This window comes from Phoenix dactylifera, chromosome 9 (genome assembly GCF_009389715.1).
Source record: "Phoenix dactylifera cultivar Barhee BC4 chromosome 9, palm_55x_up_171113_PBpolish2nd_filt_p, whole genome shotgun sequence".
NCBI classification, from domain to species: Eukaryota; Viridiplantae; Streptophyta; class Magnoliopsida; order Arecales; family Arecaceae; genus Phoenix; species Phoenix dactylifera.
In genome coordinates this window covers 7,369,721-7,391,720 of record NC_052400.1, presented here as the reverse complement: position 1 = coordinate 7,391,720, position 22,000 = coordinate 7,369,721, and the positions used below count along the sequence as shown (strand labels likewise).

Below are 22,000 nucleotides of genomic sequence, written 5' to 3'. Positions count from 1 at the left end.
CTTGGAGTTCCCAAGGAAGACTAAACCTACAGATCAATCATCTGATGAAGCTTAAATCCAGCAGAGAAAGGCACTCCCCTAAGATCAACAAAAAGGTAAAAGAAGAGATATTTTCAAATGTTCTCAGAAAGAAAAGTTTTACATGGGGTTGGATGTAAGAAGCAGGATGATTTAAACTACTATACGTACCATGAGGTTTGTTGGCCAACCAATTCGGCATTGATGAGCTCTATCGTCTAACAACAGGAAGCGACGACTTGGAGTGACCTAAATCTGCCTGAATCACGTTGGCTGGGATCTTTTTTGTTTTAACATCAGTCAAAATATGGTTTTTTATGCTATTGACAATTTGATCCACCTCCAAACCTCCTTCCAGTTTCCGGTGAACCTCTTTGGATCATCTACCCAAAACTATGAATTTTTGTTTGGGTTACCAAGTCCATTACTTCTTCCAATATTAATACTTGTTATTGTTTAGGAGTTCTGCATTGCCCGGTCAAATCATCATCGTTCTTGCTCCATTACTATTATTATTATTGTTCTTCCATTACTAATTTTTAGTTAGTTATCAAATTGCAGACTCCTATCTTGGAATTTTGGGTGGTTTCCATGCTTTGAATTATTGAGCATCTATTATCGGCTACATATTTGCCTGAAATGGCAAACCCACACTTCCCCCACCCCCAACCCCCCCACCCCCAACCCCAAAAAAAAAATAAAGAAGGAAAAAAAAGAGGGAGAAGAAAAGTCTTGCATTGTTTTGTCATTTAGGAGAGTCTTAGATTTCCTTTTAGTAAGCAGATTCTTGGAACCAAGATTAGCCAAACCGGCCCATTTCGAGCATACCGAACCAGACCGATCGATACCAGCACGATTCAACCAGTTGGTTCGGTATGTAAGAGCTGCACTTCTTTAGCCTTTGTTCAGTTTTCCCTCGCTTTATCACGCAGTTTTGAAGCCCTCCACCCCCCAAGCAGCAAAGCCCTCCTCCGTCCCCGAAGCAGTGAAGCCCTCCGTCCCCAAGGCCGTAGTCCCCAAAGCCCCTCTCAGGTGAGTCTCTCTCTCCCTCTCTCTCTCCCCCTCTACCTCGATCTCCATCACCGGATTTGGAGCTCTCGAAGCTCCGCCATGAGGACTCGAACTTCCTCAGCCCCTCTCTCTCCCCCCTCTCCCTCCCTCCCTCCCTCTCCCTCCCCTTCTTTCTCTCCTTCTCCCTCTCCTCCTTCCTCTTCTGGTTTTGGTACATCTTAGAACAACATGATATGGACATGTATTGTACCATGTTAGTCGCTAGCCAATATGAGCCCCAACACCAGTTCGGTAGACCTTGCTTAAAACACTTTGGTTTTTGATCTCTTTCTTTTCTTTCGGCAAATCTCAATCTTAGAATTCCATTTGCTAGGTTTATCATCAAGAGCCATACAAATTCTACTTCATAATAGGATTTTGTGGGCCTTTAGACCAAGCATTTAGTTTTAAGAGATTTGCATCTTTGCCAGTTTTAAGGTTAATCCTGTCATTACACTTCACTGGGGAACTGCCCAAGTACCCTAACAATCTTCACAAGGATACTAGCAAGAGGTTACAGTTTCACTAGTCAAGCGTTTTGACTTTTGAGATAAGGGGACAAGGAAAGTGAAATACTTAACTTGCTCAATAATACAAACTTAAAGAACAGTTCGATAGCTGGCAAAAATGTTGCACAGTAATGACAAGTAAAGCATGCACAGAAGGATGTGCATCTGATTGCAAATGCATCTGTGACTACACAAATACAAGTACGTGAACTCCAGAATGCTGTGACAATTTCAAAACATGTATATATAGTACCAATCTTGTGCTTACCTTAGATATATGCACACCAAGGTTCCGATGAACCCCTGAACACTCAATGCATACCAGAACGCCGAGGTTCAAGGATGCCCAGTCAGGATCAGACGCACCACAGTCAGCACAAGTGTCATTTCCACATACTTTTCTTAGCACATCAATCGGTTTCTCATGCTTCGCATTGGACCTATGCTGTTGTGAGCTTCTGCCAGAACGCTCAAAATGTCCACTCATAAAGTTCTTGTCCAACGACGATTCTTCATTTAAGTGATCAAAATCAGATGAGCTATCAACTGAACTACTTTCACTGGCAGCATGATGATGGCCACTGCTTGTAGGGCTGGCAAGGGAATGCTGAAATTAATTTGGGACAACCAATTAAGATGAAGCCATAAAGTATGTGGTCATGCAGTGATAAAATTCTCTCTTTACTAACCTGTTCAGGTGACTGGGAGCTCAGTAGAGAAGCAATAACTCCAGTTATTTTTTCAATCCAATCCATCTGGTCCATTGCGCTCTCCGCCTGCATCAACATACATAATCAGCTAGGAAATGAATACTCCACTTTGATGAATTCAAGATAACTTTGATGTTTAGTGATGATAAACACGATCTACAAGATGGATTAATGTTAAGCAATATAAGAAGTAATAGAATTTGCAAGCCCAATATTAACAGCAGGTGACTATAAGTTGTAACAAGAAGTGTGTAGTAAGATAATTATAATTTTACTGTTTATGACGACCTAATGTCCTACCTGCAAAGTGTAGTTCTTTGTTGGCGAAATGATCCTGAAGCAGAAACGTAAGTCTGACTGGTCTGCATCAACTTTTATTGTTGAAGTGAGCAAGTTCACAGTATGACGTGCAACAGACTTCTCATCATGTACACCACCATGATAGTGAGAAGAGAACCACCGGCTCAGCAACCCAGAACCATGTTCAGATGAGTTGTGAGTTCTCTGACTAGAGTGACCACCCTAAAGTTGCAAGGGCATGTTAACAATAGAAATAAAAGATAAGAGTTAAGACAGAGCAAGTACGGCCAGGTCAAGAAAATAAAGAGAAATTACTTTCAAGTTTCAATAATCACATTAAATACAGTAAAGACCTACAGATGGTCTGCTCCACTGCTTGCGATAGTAATACAGCATTCCTCGACTATCAAGAACAAAAAACCTTCTCTTCCAATCACCTCTCAAGTTCGATGATCGTTTTGAAAGATAACCTTGCCGAATGGTTTGAACCTGCAAAATCATAGTTGTAAAAATGACATTAAATTACATGGTGCAGGTATTTAACCGAACAGAATAAACGCCTACCTAAGCAAGAGGTATTCCAGTTTTCAGCAAAAACATGATGTACTTAGAGCTATTAAAATTGGAATTTAATCAAAATATGTCACCTTTCCCTTTGCAGCTGACTGCATCACTGCATCTATCATTTTATGGGAACTTCTACCAATAGCTTGTATGCCATCTCCATTAGGAGAATCATGTGACCCATTAGAAGGCCATCGACTTTCTCGGTCAACCTGTCTTTTGAATTCTTGCATTCTCTCTACAAGAGCTGCCTGCTCATAGTTAGACCGTTCTCTTGACTGTTGTGCATAAGCCAGAACCTTTAAACAATATGTGCACAAGGATTTTAGTACTCCACATTTTAGATTATATAATATGTGCATTTATTGGTGTTGAAATATTACCTTGGGTGGCTGAGAAAAGTAACGCGACCAATAAGACAAGATTTATTGCTTAGATATGAAGAATTTGGACAAAAGTTTAGACCAGGACATCCAACATCGGTAGAAAAAGGAGTGCCTAACATATGCAGCCAAATAATCATAAAATTTGAGCAACGACAGAGCTGGACAACTTTTAATAAAGTTAATCACTGTCAGGACAGCTCATGTTAGAGACACGTACAAATTACTATTAACTACTGATTAGAACAGACAACAGTACGGCAAGCTTTTCCTCGATGTTAGATTGTGCCTCTGATAAAAAGTTTTGAAGGTTTTTTGATAGCTAGGACCAATGATTTGATGACAGTAGCACCAAAGAATTATATCTGAAACTTACAGAAACTTTAATGTTTAAAAACCAGTCTGGCCCAGCTATCCCAGATTGGCCTGGTGAGAGTCTGGGTCTTGGGACAGGCCCACAACCCTGGTACATATAAACCAATACCAGTCTGCACTGGCAGGAATGGAAAAAGAGACATAAGCCTCTTTTTCTTTACCTAGCTGGTTCGCCTATATATATCTTCAAAAAAAAAAAAGAGCCTGCTGACGGATGGTAGGTTTGAATCCTACTTGGGAGAATTTTTGGCTTTCTGAATCTGAATTTGTAGTTATAGCTTTTCTGACCTAGCGATATCGAGTCACAGTGGGCCTCAGCTCCTGGGCCAGAGATCCAAGGTTAGGCATTGTACCAGTACATCCTCTAAAAACGATACACAGAAGTAGAAGGGAGAAAACAAAGAAGGGGAGAGAGCTCAGATCATGAACCCAATAGCAAATTGGTGTAAACACTGGCACCATATGCCTAATCATTGGCTCGAATACTTATCCTAATTCTTAGTTATGACAAACAAACTTTAAAACATTCTAAACAAACATTAACAACAACAAATAACAGAAAGAAAAGGGAAAAAAAAGTGTCAAGTGACTTACTGATATGCAACCATCCTGAACCAGTCCCCAACTGATGAGGGTCAGAGACCAGGATTTAAAACCTTGAATTCTAAAAATATTCAACAAAAGAATTATAAAAACTTACCCATTCCCTTAGAAGTAACATGCATGTGGTATTAAATTGGTGCTAGTTGTTTATTTTGTTTCCAGGGTCATCAAATTCTTTATGAAATTTTGTTCCAGATTTGATTTCCGTTCTAAAATCTATACACTACTTATGCAACCAAAAGGATGAAAGAAACCATTAATAAATTCTAGATATTTTCATTAGAACTATGTTTACGTATCTTCAATCCAGTTCAAAAGTCAGATACGTAGAAGCTAGAGTCCTCTACTTAAGTTGCCCAGACCATCAGAGAATCCCAGTCCAACTTTGGCACTTACAGTCTCAAAATTATTAAGCCAGCTGTATATGAAATTTAATGTTATTCAATACAAATACATGCTTTTCCCTTTTTTTCCCCTTTTCAAAGCAACCTTTCATGCTCTTGCACTGGGCTACTAGGTTTTAACAAACTTCTCTATCTTTTTCCATAATGACAAAATCTCAAAATTATTAAACCAGCTGTATATGAAATTTAATGTTATTCAACACAAATACATGTTTTTCCCTTTTCTCCCCTTTTCAAAGCAACCTTTCATGCTCTTGCACTGGGCTACTAGGTTTTAAAAAACATCTCTATCTTTTTTCCATAATGACAAAATTTATGGATATATAAGGACAATTAAGACACATATAAAGACCAGCCTAGTCAATATAAGCGACAGTGCCTATTCTTCCTTCCCACAGTTTTAACAAGAAAGCCAATAATAAGCTACTTTTTTCTGAAATTTCATTCATGTCGTATAACATGTTCAAGGAAAGTGGGTAGAACCATATATTAAGCAAGCCACTCCTGCAGTGATTGCAAGCATGAACAACAGATTGGAGTTATGCCATTCAAAAAAACAAACCACAGCAGATGCATCACATAACCATTTTTTTTCATATGTGGAAGGTGGGCATTTCAATTTCATCCTGCATCATACATAAAGCATAGTTCTCAAACCTTGGTCTCAATCACAAGGTACAAATTAGTATTGGATACAAGTTGAATGAGATAACTAACAGCCGCAATGGTAATTTTGAGAAACTTACAACAAGAAATGTTGATCATGCATAGTCATAATATTCTCCGAATCACTGAAAAATTCTCAAAATACTATCAGCTTTTCTCTTAACCGAATTATCCTCTGAATTATTTTTCAAAAATGAAATGGCCCAAAACTTAGTTATTCTCGAATCATCCACGAATTTTAATATTTATTCACAAATTATTCATCACTAATTTAAGAAATTTTTATGTATTACAAATTAATGTTACCATATATTGTTCTAGCAGTGTTTTTTTGCTATCATTTGTTACTTTTGCATCTCTATACTTATTTTAAAGTAGATAAATCTATAAATATTTCAGAAAGCCCATATATTCTTTAATTTACTATTTTTTCTAATTCTTTGTTATCCAAACTCTTTCCAATTTTCGAGGGATTTTCTAGAATTTTTCCAAATTTCAAATTATTACATCTAGCCGAATGGTTCCTGAATGCCAAACTTGTGCCTGTTATCATGAGGAATCTCTACATGCACTTTGGGAAGTTTCTCAGTCAAAAGATATAAATCATTACAAGCATCAGGCCAACATTGCATGATTATAAATATAGCCAAAATCTCCAACTATAAGAAGCTTAACTAGCAAAGATTCAAAAGGCATATGCTAAAAATGAACCTGATGGATATATGGTTCCATCTGATGCAGTAGCTCATATCCCTGCACAAAATGGCCATAAAAGGTTATAAATCACTGCAGCACAACGGAGCAACAAATACCTGATAAATGCAACCACAAAAGTTACTTGTTTGAAATAACGAAGATGAGCATCCATTGCTCCACTAACAGCCTCTAAAAACTCAAATCTCTTCTTTGCCTCAATGTTTGAAAGAGCAGTAACCTGGATATTCATGAGAAATCCATCATAACATAAACAATATGAAACATTATATATACACGTGGAGGTGCAGACACCTTGTGTGGATGAGAATTAGTTAGATAAGGAGATGTTAGTACCAGACTAAAACGAGCTTGCTCAAATGATGATCTTGCACTATGGAGCTCCTGGATTATGTCCATAATTTGAAAAAAAATCCTTAATTAAAAAAAAGAATATTCACAAGGGAAATGATGCAGAACTCAGGATAAATTACTCTATCATTATATGAAAAACACTTTAAGACAGAAAGTATATGGTAATTACATCTTCTAAGATGGTTGCGATGTCAGCTTTTGTGCCTTTCTTCAGTGATAGATACTTCTCACGAGCCTGTCACACAAATTAAACACCAGAAACAGTCATGTCAGAATCATAATAAAATATAAATAATATATTCCACAGTCAATAAAACCTTCAAAATCTAGTGGTATTCATCACGAAAAGAAGTTATCTTGAACTTCCTTGAAAATCAATTATAGTAATAATGAAAGTAACTCAGAATGGCTGAGCAATCTCAAATAGATCCACCAGTATTGCAAATTTGCAATCAATATTTTCTATTCATTCCAGCATAAGAGTACTAACATGGAGAGTTGTTGCAATCAGCCACCAATGTAGGCTAATTCAATCTGATATTTTGCTTGAAAGAGATCCAAGTCTTTTTAGTATTTTGAATTTCACAGGAATTGCATAACTTAAACTGACTGGAAGAAAATTCTGCTGCTCAGAACAAACAGGAATCCTGAATATCTGTAATCTTGATAAGATGCCATGAACTACTCATCTTTAAATAGTCTTGTATTTTTTAAAAGTAAAAAAAAACGTCTGGTTAACATTTTAAGTTATTAAACAATGTCTAATTAACATTTTAATTCCTCAACTTTTCTAAGTTAAGGCGAGCAAGTCTTCATCATCTTTAATGACTGTTAACCTGGTTATTAAAATAGTCAAATTATTAAAAGAGAAAAAAAAAGGATGATATGGTAGCCCTAAGTTATGTCTTTTGCAAGTCAGCCACATGCATTTTTTGGTCAGACTAATATAAAGAATACCCAATGCATGAGTTTCCAGCCACTGCAGGATCTAAGGAGGGTCAGACATATGCACTCGGACTCCCACAGGCAGAGTGGCTGTTTCCATGTTTCAACCGTGTTTCGAACACGACACCCAGGTAATAATGAAGCAACCTTACTGTTGTGCCAAGGCCTACCCGTCGATTAATAGAAAGATAACATCCAATTATTGAAACAAAAGTACACACATAAGCTGGTTGCTGAAGATCATATATTAAGCTGAAATACTTCTATGCTTCCATCCACTAGCCCCACTTAAAGTATAATGATAACATAAATCATCATCAATTAGCCAATTTTTTTAGAGGTCAAATCTCAAGTTCATTTAGCAACAAAGCAACAATGACTAAATACAAAGGACAAGGAAGTCGGTAGGCTTAAGAACACATCACCCGGATGCAACTAAACCAACAGCCATGTCTGCATAGATGTATAGAACATGGTTACCTAAATTGCAAGTTATACAGTCATTTTGTGAATTGGTATGTCTCGAACCAGTTCACAATAAGATTCGATATAACTCGGGAGATAGAAGATGATGATAAATCTATACTTCTTCAGCTTCTCTGATGGATAAGGTATAAGAAGGCCGTTGTGAATGGGATTCTACGACAGGAAAGGAGGCTGCTGACAATAGGAATCCACAATAGTAGGAAAATTTGTGCTGCTGGAAGATGAGGAATTGAGGGGTCAAAACAGGGAACCTGGCAAAGTTGAAGTTAGTGCTCCCTAAAATCTCCCAGAAGAGAAGTTATTTGGAAACAAAACATGCAGTCTTATATAAAAGTCAGTGATGTACAGATTTCAATAATTTTCACACATTACTTGTCATTTTTTAATTGATCAACGGGTTCTTTTTTCTCACTCAAATTTTATAATAATGTCAGTTCCAACAACCAATTGTTTTTATCAAAAATATTATACTTTTGATATTTATAAAATATATTTTCTAATCCAATATCTATCATATTTGGTTCATCTCTTGGCAGCAAATTTTGAATTTCAAACCCCAAAACATACCAAGTGAACCAACATACGAGGTAACATAGGTACAGACCATGACCGACCAATTTACTTTCTTTTCACACTTTCACAATAAATTTACATAGCCATCTCACACAAAAAAAAAATACTTTGTCAAGAAATGATTAAGATATAAAGTAACAATCCCACAAACTGACCTGGTCATAGAGAAGGCTAGCCTTGTCAAAATGCTTACGAGCATCCTGCCACAAGATGAGAAGTATACAATGTAGAGTTAAAGTTGCTCAAAGTAATAACAATGCCAAAGCTTCCAGGAAACAATAGATAATAAACAAACCTTGACATCATGCAGATCCATATCTACAAATTGCAGCAATCTGTCATTCAGCATGTGCTCAACCTGTACAAGGAAATATCAAAAAATTTAGCACTGGAAGAAGCAAAGAAAACCATAATACAAAATATAATCAGATTATATGATTCAAAAGAAGAAGAAGAAGAAGAAGAAGAAGAAGCAGGACTCTACATGGTGAATATCATATATGCTAGCTTGAGGTGGCAACGGATGACAAATTGGCTGACCAGAAGATGAAATGAAGCAGAGGAAGCAGCTATGCATGTACTAGCGCATCATGATGAACCGGTAATCTAATTGAGAAACATATGAAATCTATCCATAAATAGCCATCTAGATTTATTTCACCATTCAGCTCTAACGTCATATCCAGCATGAAACCAAGCTACTTCAAATCCTTCCTCATTACTTAAACTAACAAGTTGAACTGTGATACTGTAAAGACAGCAAGAGGCAATATAAATTGCCATAACACATTTAAATCTAAAATTGGCAAATATTTTTATCTAGTTAGTGCAATATCTGACTCCTTTCTAATAATTTGACACAGATTCAGGTAGAACTCATTTTCCACTTGTGATTATCAAGAGCTTGCCTTATCTGAAGTAATCTCACATTTTTAATATGGTACAGTCTCTAGCATAACATAATAACCTTAAAAAAGGCAAACAGAATTCATACTTCTAAGATAGTTAGAGCGTAACTCTAATAATACCAATAACTGATACAATATTGGGCATCATGGAGCAAAATAAAAACATTAAAAAAAACTCCCATCTTTTGGGCACATTTGTATGAAGATTTATCAAGCCTCTGATATATGGATAGTTACTTGAGCAAGAAGAAAGTAATAAAGGTGAACTTTATTTTCACACAAACAGACACATCTTGAATCATATAACTTAGGCACTTTACCTGAGAACGTAGAACTTCTTTGTATGTTCCTATTTCTCTCAACGCAATTGTAAATTTGGTCATAACAGGTCCTGCATAAGAAACAGAAAACCAGTAAGCAAGTAAATCAAGCAATACGATATTCCTATGCTTTCTAAATAATTGCAGTAACACCTATCTAGATCTAGAAACATTTGGCAGGTAAAAAGTCATAAGAAAGGACAAAAAAGAGAGGAGAAACACAAACACACACACACACACACACAAACTACACAGAATTCTACCATATGAATAGTTGAATACTCTAACCCATGTTTTGCTCAAGCAAGCTTTTATCACACAGAGTGACATAATCATTGCTTTTCTTGATAGCAATGGACTAAAATGATATGGTATTACCAAACACTGCAAAGGAAAAGCCATACAGAAAAGTAACACACTGGAATAACCAAAAAATGTAATTAGTATTACATGAAAATGTCAACACAGGACTAACCTCCAAAAGCGACACTAATGGGGTCATTGTGCCCTCCTCCAAATGTTTCAAGAGAGCTTGCAAAAGCTATATCCCCATCATATGCCTCACCAAGTCCTTCTCTGGAAGTCAAGCAAACACATCGTAAGTGTCACTATGCACACTCATGCACGCACTCAAACACACACACATACCGAAAGAGAAAGAGAGTAGACATTGCCTGCTCATCATGTATACTTTACAAAATTGCTAGTAAAAATGAACAAGTTTCGAAAAAATCAAATCACTACTGAAGACTGTACCACAAAAGAGATAAGTAGCCGATCACAAATGTTCATGCTAGTACCTCACTCCACCAAATGCAAAAGCTTTTTCATTGGACAAACAATTCAAAATAAACAATATGATAAAAGTGGGGGAAGGGCAAATCGTAAAGTTTATTACAAAATCCAAATTAAAACAAAAATGGGACGGCCTAGTACACGAGGCTCCTGTCATTGTGGGGTAACGAGGGTCAAATGTATACAGCCTTACCCCCATGTGCGGAGAGGCCATTTATGTGTTTCAGAGCCGTGACACCCTGGTCACAATAGAGCAACCATACCGTTGCACCAAGCCTCACCCTCAAGCTCCAAATTTAAACTAAGATAATAAACTTTATGTATGAAAATAACTACGATCTTTATAAGCAGCAAACAAGTTTTGTGCAAAAGGAGTTTCAAAACAATCACAGGCCTGAAACTACAAACTTCCATTCAAATAGCAGAGTGGTAATGGGACAAAATTTGAATCAACCATGCCATCTAGAGATTCTAGACAAATTTTATCCAACGGCACAGACAATTGAGATAAGCACGTATGTAGTTTGTTAATGGTCTACATGTTATATAGCAAGAGATCATAGTTCATTGTCATCAAAGAGTGCTAAAACCAAACTTGTTCCTTATGGAATGGAATCAAAGTCTCTCCCAAGTAATTTCTTATCCCAGTAAATTTTAGCATGATCCTAGTCAATTTTTCGGAACCTATTCTTATTTTGAGATTAGGAAGGGTGGAACATGGTGCAGCATGCACCTTGATGGAGATGTACAATGAGAGGAATAGGACAGGAAAATCCAGACTCATGCTTGAGGCAATGTGGCACAATATCATTTAATTGCTGCGTTTGGAATGAGGTACAAGAACCCTATTCATAGGGTGACCCTTGAATTCTTTTGTGATATTTGTTTTGGATCCTCTAGGAAGTAGAAATTGTAACTGTCATCTTGTTTGTGACAGAACTAGCAAAGTTTGTGGTATCCCTACGATAGATTTGGAAAGTTACAATATTAATGTCATTCAAAATGATAGAGATGTGCGGACATGAATTCCTTTTCTTATGAAATTAAAAAATAAGGCTGATTAAAATTCTGAGATCTGGTTAGATTTGTGAAATTATTAATTATGATAATGAGCTTTGTTACAATAGAAACACATTTTCCATCTTGGAAGCTGATTGATGGACAGAAGAACCAAATAGTACAGGAAGATTGTTTTTGCGATCATGAAGTGCTTTAGAGTCCTAGCTGGAGTGAGCTTCTGAATATGTTTACACATGTATGAAGATCCGTATCTTTGTGGATTTGATTAGATATTGGGATGAATATAGCTGATTAATGATCTAATATAAGGTTATAATATAGGGATCTCTATGTCTCTATGTTTGTATAGGGATCCTATTCGACCACTTAATTAAAAAGTATTAACTAAAAATATGGAAAAGCATCTACAAAAGGATAGGGCATATCCACTTCCCTTTTCACTTTATTAACTAAGCTATTTTACGACAAGTGGAAGCCTAGCTAGAAGTTTGCAAAGACATATATGAGACAATCAAGGTTGACAAACATCCATGATGTTATCACCAATGGCATCGATAATGTCAAAGATCATGTGATTGTGGGGATCAACGTCCACAGAAACATCCTGAACCATTTGTACTGGCACAAACCGCACAATACCGGTGTGGAACCAGAATGGTCCCTAGGCTATTTGGTATATGAGCAAAACCAGTCCAAACCAAGCAAAAAAAAGGTGTGCAAGCCTGTTTACTGTACCATACCACCTATATCGTACTGAACCAGTAAAATATCAATACGGTACCCTATTCTAGTATTGCGGACCTTGGCGGGAATGATGTTGGAGTTGATAAGAACATTGTTGTTAATGATAACCAAACAATCAATGATTAGCAGTTACACAAATGGTGTATATCAGTCACATTATCATAGAAGACGATGGTAATTATTATGGGATGGTCACATTGGAAACACCAATACTTTCAAAAAAACTAAATGATGTATTGCAAGTGGCTACAATTTCCCTAGGATAGTATATGGTTGTGTAGCTAATCTTAAAATTTTATCAATTTTAAAAAATGAGGAGGAACGCCACCATGAATTCTATAGTTATCAATGACATTTGAATATACGAAAATAGATGCACATGTTCAGCATTCTTGATGATGACATCCTTACAACAATGATTTATGCTAGCACTTCAACAGAATCAAACAGCAATAACAGAATATCAATCAGTACTTTTTTGTGTGATTTTCCCTAGGGGGTCAAAAGATACCTGTGGGCAACTTCAATCATCATGAAAGTTCATAAAAGCATGTCCTCCCTTAAGAGGTTAATTAGAGTTATAAGCATTGCATGCTCAGTCCCCCTCATCTTCTCGTTTTGATCACATCCAGCATTTTCAGCAAGCCATTTAGAAGCCTATTGTCATTCCTTGCTACATGTGTCATTAGTGCATTCTCCATTCCATTCCTTAACATATTCATGTTGTACAACTCATTGGAAGCATATGATGCTTGAGGATGTGCATTGTTCACAAGCTGACACAAGATATGATTATCACTATATTGCTTCTATGACTCCCTTACAATGCTACTGCTAGCTTTTTTTCCATAATTATCTTTGCATTTGAATGTCTATAGTTTTCATCTCATAAGTTTGGTTTAAATCCATTGATCTCATAATACTTGGTCATTTACCAATTTTAAATACAATAAGAGGAACAAGAGAAACATTATGATTTAATCATGGGCACCTCACTGGCTCGCAATGACAATACAACTTAATTTATCAACCCATGAAACAAAACAATCCAACTGACTGTGATAGCATGCATTTTGGAGTGTCAAGAATGATTCACTATATGGTTCTTTTAAAAATATCTGGACATATATGGACTAATTACAATTGTCATATGTAATTGTGATGAGATGAATTTCAAGTTGTAGGCTACTCAAAGAGGCAGCCCTAAGCCCACATGCTTTTACACTTGTAATAGGTGATATTCGGTGCAGTTTTTCACTGTATAATAATTCTGATGCGATGAGATGAGAAAAAGATGTTAAAAATGGATTATTGACAGAAAACCAAGTGCATGAGCATTTCCATAAAATGGAAAAACTGCAAAGTGGTATGTGGAACACAGTCTTGGTTAAAATAGAATTGAAAATAAATCCACTTAGAAAGTTGATGGCCAGGAAAAATTGAATGAGAATTTTAATTATCTTATATCTAAAAAGCATCTAAACAACTACTTCAGGGGTATTAAATGCCTTTGAAACTTATGACCTTGTTCTGTGACTTGCAATGTTGGACAATTCCTATAAGCAATAAAGATGATCAAATAGCATTAAGCATGAGAACGTTCTACAGCAAAGACGAGAACGTTAAGGTGAATGTTAACTCAAACCCACTAGATAGGACTAAAAACAAGCAAGTTAAAGGAAGTGTATATTAGAGTATATGGAACATAGAGTACTAACCGAGATAGTAGGCATGAGAAGCGAACATCCAAGGAGGCCTCTATTAAGAAAGCATGTTGAACATGTGTTGAAGAAATGGGATAGAGAAAAATCATTAATATTTAGAAAAGCTAGAAAAGACAGAAACTATAGCCCGCAACAGAAATGAGAGGTAAAAGAACTTCATATGTTGGCCCTAAATCATCGAATTAAATCTTGTTGCTTATGGTTATGATCATGGTTCATCATACTAATGCGTAATATACCTACTAGTATGAATCTTAGTACGCCGAACCGACCTCCATACAGGGCACGACAACATTGCACTAGCATGGTATCGGTACAGAGTTCAATATCGAGATGAGCGTATCTTGGTTATGATTAGAGTAATCATGTCAATCATAGTGTTAGTGCATTAACAAAAACTCTTGCTAAAGGCAGTGGAGAGTGTTGGCCGACTACTGCGTTGCGTCTGGGCAGAGAGTGAATGCCCAAAAGTCCACCATCTCCTTCAGCCCTAACACGACGCCTGGGGTTCGACGGGGGATCCGGAGAATTCTAAGGATGCCAGAGTAGGATGGGACCTGAAGCCATCGGGATGTACCGATCACAAGTAGGAGACCGCGAGTATCTGAGTGCACTGGGCTGGTGCAACGGGTCTAGAGTAGGCTGGAGGATTGGCAGGCAGTGCTTCTATTTATGATAGGTAGATTGACGCTGATCAGATCTGTACTTAGCTCCATGCCCATCTATCTCATGGCAAACACGGTGGTGCCGAGGACAGTGCTACTGAAGATTGAGCGGCTACTTCGGAGCTTCTTATGGGGCTCGCATAGAGGTGGTCGGAGGTGCACTTGGTGGCATGGGAGAGCATGTACCTCCCATTCAGTGAGGGTGGCCTTGGGTTTTCTCTCATGGAGAGACGAGAGGTGCTCATTGCCCAGCATGCAATCCGGTTCCTTTTGAAGCCGCAAGGGATCTGGAGTCGGACCATAGCAGCCCGCTATGGGTGGGTGGGCCCTGAAACACCAGCCCGAGGAGGACGGAGATGTTCCTTCCTGTGGCGAGAGATTGCGCGGTACCTGCCTACTGCGTTGGTACACACCAGATGGCTAATAGACGATGGGCGTAATATTGATGTGGCTGAGGACCCGTGGATAGATACCCTCCCCGTATGGCATTGGCCGACTACGGTTAGCATCGAGGCTGCGGAGGGTCTGCATGTCTGTGATCTCCTTATCCCTGGAGGGGGCTGCATGGGACGAAACTAGGCAGGTTCCGCTTTCCAAGGGACATCTGGTGGAGTGGGTCTGATCCCTCCCGTTACCAGGGTATGTAGGTCCAGACGTGCGGGTTTGGAGCACCTCTACCAAAACCACTATCAATGTGGGCAACCTTTCCCACATTCTTCAGTAGGAGTACGAGCCTAGGCCAGACTGCGCCTGGATCTGGCGCTTGGAACTCCATCCGAGGGTAACACTGTTCTTCTGGAAGGTGGTCTGGGACCGTCTTCCGACGAGAGCAGTACTTAGTGGACGAAGACAAAGGATTCCCTTGGAGTGTGCGGATTGTGGTGTAGAAGAGACGATGGACCATGCTTTGATTTAGTGCACATGAGCTAGGGCAACTTGGCGACTGGCAGAGATCCTGCGGAAGGTTTGGGGTTAGAGGGACCAGTTTTTACCGACCATGCGACGATGTTCAGAGTCCCCACTGCTTCGCCAGAAGGTGGTTCGAGCGATTTGCATGCCCTACCAGATTTCGCTAGCTAGGAACGCCTGAACCTTTGGTGAACGCAATATATTGCCGAGACTTGTGGTGGAGGCTGCCCGTGCACAGGCGGCGGAGCTCAGTCACATTATACTTGTTGAAGGAACCTTAACAGCTCGGAACATCTGGGGTTCCTATTCTGCTTTGGCAACATCCCGTATGATGTTTCACCTGGGAGCCCTACCCCCGAGTTTTCTCAAGATCAACTTCGATGGATCTGTCTTGGACGAAGGTACGAGGGGCAGCGCGGATTTTATTATTCGGAACCTGTCTGCCAGGATCGTGGCTGCAGAGGGCAGTCAACTTCTCGACATATCGGTTTCGGATGCAAAGCTGAGGGCCGCTTAGGTGGGCCTTCGTCATACCCGGTGTGTTTTATAGTCCAGTTCCATCATCCTGGAGGGAGACTCGGCCACGGTCATCAGTTGGATTCGAGAGGGCCCAAGGGGTAATGGTTACGTTCACCCTTTGATCCGAGATATCTAGGCAATGGTGAGGGATGAAGGGGCCTTCCAGGCCAAGAATGTTTTCAATAAAGCTAATGAGACTGCGGATTGGGTGGCTGCTTATATAGCCAATCACTCCGGTAATATCTTGTGGGCTGGAGATGAGGAGTTGCTCCTGGCACTCCGAGGTATTATAATTTTTAATTTTATTGGGTGCACCCGTACTCGTCAGGTATGATCCACCAGCTCTAGCAAAAAAAAAAAAAAAGAAGTGGAGAGAAACGATATGTAGGACCACCACGAGAATAATGTCCCTATCCCCATCCTTCTTTTAACCTGCCATATTTAATACTAGTTATAAAATATAAGAACCCTTCTTAGAGGGTAGCAGGCTATGTTCATAATCCCATTGAGACTAGGTGTTTAAAAGAAATCGGAGTGATAAATTCCTTCCATAAGAATTATAATAGATATATAAGCTCTAAGAATTTTTTAAGCATATATTTCTTAATTTAATAAGCATATCATGGAAAGAATTATTTACACTTGTAGAACAATGTGTGGTAGTACCTTATAGTACCTACACAACATACATTTTGTGCGCATATCACCTATCTAATCACAAGTAAAAAAATTATAATAAAATATATTAAAAGAAAGCAAGGTACACCATACTGTACCATACCAATTCGGTACCGATACCCAGTACAGGTGGTGTATCAACTCTCGGTATACCAAAAAAATTTCGTACCGTACCATACCGACACTATGCTAGTAGCACCGATACGGGGTCTAATATCGAGATGGTGAACCTTGAAAGATGTAATTATATTTAAATTATTCTAAGATTCTAACTAAAGAGACCAATTATGAACAACAAATGATCTCTATTCTGATGATGGACATTTCTTGTGTACTCATCCAAAGAGACAAACTTTCCAAAATTTCACAAGAAACATAATGATAATGTGTGATACTTAGATGTTTATGTCATAATACTCAAAACCAAAATGATTGCATAATTTTCTCAATGTATATGCCTACTTTATCATGCAAATGAAATTCCAATAGACAAGTATAGTTCAAAAGGTAGTTCGAAAGAAACATAGATCTTGACATACGTATACTTGCGACAGCCTTTATAAAACCTTAGGCACCTCTCCCTTAATGATTCGGCACTTTCTTCAAGCGATTGAATCTGTTTATCATGAAATACAAGCCAGCTGTCAATATGATGCTGAAGGAATAAAACTCAGTGAGACATGAGCAAACTTCGCAAAATCAAGGATACAAAAGCAAAATGATTCATTGTTCTATTCAATTACTTTTTACAACCATAACGCTTTTTGGTCATCCATATCACTTAGCAATTCACCAACACAAGAAGTACATAACTGCAAAAATTTGCCATTCTCCCCCCTATCTGATTTATTTCTGTCAGTTAATTTCCATGATCTTCCAAATGAGATCAAAGGAAGTTATCCCCTACTCACTGAGTTATAATATGGAACACAAATTTACTGCACTACATAGCATTTCCCTTTTTCAACTCTTTCATGACAAAATGGAAAATTCTCACTGACAAAGGTGCAGCGGAAAATATCTCCATCAGACCTATAAGATATATCATAGTACAAAAATAGAGTACAAAGAGGGGCATGAAATGTAGCAGCATATCGAAATTAAGAGAATCAAGAAGATGGTGCCATCTGGAATCTTTGTAAGCTTACTATATTCAATTCCCGGTATAATAGACATACAAGTATACAACACATGCTGATAAGTTGAACTGCCCCAACCAATCTAGATGTTTTTGCAGTGTTCGCAAACACATAATGCAGATGACTGAGTTACAACTGGAAAACTGCACCAAAGCCATTTATCTAAGTTCAGGTTGAGGGACCAGACTAGCTAACACAACTAAAACATGAGCCAAAAATTTAATAATATTTTACAGGGACCTTAACTTTTCATATAATGTTACCAAACACATTTCTTTTGCAAGTGCTTGTTTGCACTAAAAGTTGCCAAAAAGTGCTATTTTTAAGCAACACCAGTTACCATTTTACATCTTGTTTGAAGCTGCCTTCTCTTATTTCTGCCCATTTCGATCTCTCCATTTGGTCTCCTCACCTCACCAAATTCCTTTACTCTCCACTTCTGCAACATCAGAGTGCTACTGTATAGAAATCTGGTATTCTCTTCTCCAGACATGGCATACTCATGTTGATGCTGTCAGTATGGTTTGATTCCACCAGGCCTTTGCCCGTGTTTCATCAAGAATGAAACCTTGGTATCTAAAACCTTGGAACAAGAGAACAAGCTTGACCATCTCCATAGCACCTACAATAAACCACTCAATCTCTCTCTCACACACAAACATCCCACTCTTCCCTCTCATACTTCCAGCCATTCCAAAAGCGACTCAATCAGAATTGTGGTCAGGTTGAATTTCTGAAATTCCAGTCACTTTTAGGATCAATGGTTGGACTTTCGTCTAGGGTTATGTTACAATTGTCCTCTTTCTTAATCGTTTCAGCAAAAACTAGCCGCCCACAGCTGCCCTTTTATTGATATACTTTCTACAAGTCTTTATAAAACAGCAGCACAAAAAAAAAAAAAACACCTCCACACTGTCTTAATAGAATTTACCCTTTCATCAAAATAATAGTTGAACACATCCTAGATCTATCAATCTCCTAAGTCAAGCATACAATTGCTGCTTCTGGGAGTTTATCCGGGATCGGAACTTTTGTAAGTTCTTATTTCATAGGTATTGCTCCATCCGAGAGGAGGGCTGGGTAATGTAGCAATATATTCCCAAAAGGAAAACATATGTTAGTGAGGCTCAACCTGGTTTCAGATGAATAATGCACATCTCTATCTTGTTAGATACCACAAAAAATTAAAAAAAACTTGTTGCAGTAACAGTGTATTTTGTCCATAAGATAAAAAAGTACAAGAATCCCAACACAAATAGAGAATCAGAACTTCCAATTTTGTCGGTCAGAACCACAAATAATCCTAAGCAAGGGACAAGTCAATGAAAGAAACAGGGGATGAGACAACTCTGGATTCAAATCAAAGGGATTGATGTACGATGCAAAAGGAAACAAAAAAAAACAACTATTATGTGGATCCACTTGAAATACTAGAAAGGATTGGTGACGTGGCCTATAGAATTGCCTTGCCACCTACACTTGCTGGTGTACATAATATTTTTCATGTATCTATGTTAAGGAAGCATGTACCGGATCCCAACCATGTTGTGGAATATGAATCCTTGAAACTCAGAAAGGGTCCGACACATGAAGAGTACCCTATGCAAATTGTAGATCAAAAGGAACAGAGATTAAAGTGGTGTGTTATTCCATATGTTAAAGTGAAATAGAATCATCATTTTGTATGGGAGGCTACTTGGAAGTTGGAAGATGATATGAGGCAAAAGTATCCTCAATTGTTTGAGAATCCAAGAATCATACTTCAAGGACGAAATTTCATTAAGGGGGGAAGGATGTAATACCTAGACCCATGGCCCAAGCCCAGCCCATGCTAGGGCCTGCTAGTAAGGCGGTACCCACATTCTCTTGGATAAACAGTGGCCACCCTGTTAAAATAGCAGAAGCACCCCTATTTCTCCCGATCCCAACCACACAACACCCTACCCACCTCCACTGCCTCTCGTCGTGCCCTTTTTACCCCTACCACATGACCCCAGCCACCCACTCCACAGCCTCTAGCACCTCTTGCACACCCTCTCCCCCTCTCGCTTGCCTCCTTCCACCACCTCTCTCTCCCTCTCTCTTTCACTCTCTCCCTATATCTCTCCCTTCTCCCATAGTTGCCTCCTTCAACCACCTCTCTCTTTCTCTCTCTCTCTCTCTCCCTTCTACCCTTTGTGTGTGTGTGTGTGTTGGCAAGTGCTCCCTTCTCCCCTCGTGTGTTAGCGGGTGAGGGGGTATCGTGACCTCATCCAGCCGTCTGCCACTCTCTCTCTCTCTCTCTCTCTCTCAGAGCCAAGCCCCCAGAGGGGGGCCCTCTCACATCATGCTATTCTCATGTGACATGAGAATGTATTTGGTGAATATTCTCTGCAAAAGATTGGTCATTGATGGTGAAGAAATTGGCATATCATGCCTGTTTATGTATGGAGTCCTAAAAACCCACCATCATTCATTTAAAATGAAAAAATGGAACCATCAAACTTGGATTTCGATTGAGCTTTTTGCCTTCTCAAAAGGAGACTGGATGAGCATATGGCAGGAGAGGCCCAAGGATCTCATTGCTACGGGAGCTAAATCTGACACCGAGGGTCTTCAGAAAAGGATATTTGTGTCAAAAAAAAAGTGTTTCAACAATTGGCTGTGACACCAAGCAACTTCCTTCTCTAAGTACATGACGCAATGATTTGAATACTTATGTCTTCACAATGTCATCGAAACCTCCCAATCAATTAAACAAACAAACTACACTTTGATCAATGTGCGTGTGTGCATGCATAAATGTGTTCGATTTCAAAATACCACCTTTCTGAAACAATATGTCTGTCGTATACTACTGAGAAAAATCCTATGGCCGAGATGTTGCAGCTTGCTGATGAATGTAATTTTATTGCAAGAATAAAGGCGACCCGATGTTCCCAAAGGGGTACATCGGGTCGCCTTTAACATCTCCATCGGAAGAGAGGAAAAAAAGGAAAGAAATAAAGAAAAAAATGCATGCATTTAAATGCCTCAAAAACAGGGAACTATCGAGCCATTCTCAGTTCAGAGCATCTCACCTGTTTCCGAAACATGGGAGAATCATCGAGCTTGGTGAAATACATGGTGAAGCCGCAAGCTTTTCCACCTCCCCGCACCAAATCCTCATCAACGCCCACGCTCCAATCCCCAGCTCGCCCAACCCGACCTCCAATCCACCCCCGGACGATCAAAGACCCATCCGATCCATCAGAGAAACACAGAACCCAGAAAAACCGAGCTCCCACCGCATCAATCCCGCTCCGCCGGATCCAGATCCGCCGTGGATACAAATCCACTCCAATTTCTCGACCCCGATCATCACGAGAAGCTTCGCCCGGCGAATCCCACCAGTATTTCCTCCGATTTTAGATCTCTCCACGTCCAGGACGCGAGCTCTTCAGCTCCAAGCTCCCGAAACCCTATAAATCCAAAGAAATCACGGAAAATAGAGGAAAAACACGACGAAATGAGGGGATTAAGTAGAAGAAGCGGCTCTGATCGAAGAGATTTGGGGAATCCAATGAACTAAATTGGGGAGAAAGCTCAGAGAGGGAGAGAAAAAGGAGAGGAAGCGAAAAAGGAGGAGAGAGAAAAAGGGAAAACAAAGGGATTTTTTTTTCTGAGGGATTTATTTTTTATTGACCGGATATAGAGGGAATTTTGGTCTTAAAACGGCGGGGTTCGGCGGTGTCTTGACCGACATTTTTTTTGTTTTTTTTAACCTACCGACGTTTTTCGTTGCTAATTATTTGCGTAGATAGAAGACGGTCACCGCCGGGTGAGTAAGTTCACGAAACAGTGGACAGCTCACCCTGCCAGCTCTTCGTTTTTCTCTCTCTATTTTTTCTAACATCAACTAGACAACTAGTTAGGAATTTAGGCATGGTTTCAGAAATATGTAAAA

The 22,000-nt window shown here is 38.9% G+C and overlaps 1 protein-coding gene across 1 annotated transcript in view; it reads right to left on the bottom strand.

The window, feature by feature from the left end:
- LOC103723881 (ADP-ribosylation factor GTPase-activating protein AGD3) overlaps positions 1-21,712 on the bottom strand; it is a 39,888-nt gene extending 18,176 nt beyond the window's left edge. Inside the window, exons 1-15 of the mRNA XM_017846814.3 lie at positions 21,135-21,712; positions 17,476-17,552; positions 10,358-10,458; positions 9,883-9,953; positions 8,950-9,012; positions 8,810-8,854; positions 6,820-6,885; positions 6,633-6,680; positions 6,421-6,516; positions 6,294-6,335; positions 3,235-3,450; positions 2,945-3,076; positions 2,588-2,809; positions 2,267-2,353; positions 1,846-2,184 (exon numbers count right to left, since the gene is read on the bottom strand). Of these exons, the coding sequence (XP_017702303.1) occupies positions 1,846-2,184; positions 2,267-2,353; positions 2,588-2,809; positions 2,945-3,076; positions 3,235-3,450; positions 6,294-6,335; positions 6,421-6,516; positions 6,633-6,680; positions 6,820-6,885; positions 8,810-8,854; positions 8,950-9,012; positions 9,883-9,953; positions 10,358-10,458; positions 17,476-17,552; positions 21,135-21,179 (1,650 nt within the window). The 5' untranslated portion in view covers positions 21,180-21,712. The remainder of the gene's footprint in view (positions 1-1,845; positions 2,185-2,266; positions 2,354-2,587; positions 2,810-2,944; positions 3,077-3,234; positions 3,451-6,293; positions 6,336-6,420; positions 6,517-6,632; positions 6,681-6,819; positions 6,886-8,809; positions 8,855-8,949; positions 9,013-9,882; positions 9,954-10,357; positions 10,459-17,475; positions 17,553-21,134) is intronic.
- Positions 21,713-22,000: the final 288 nt, after the last annotated feature.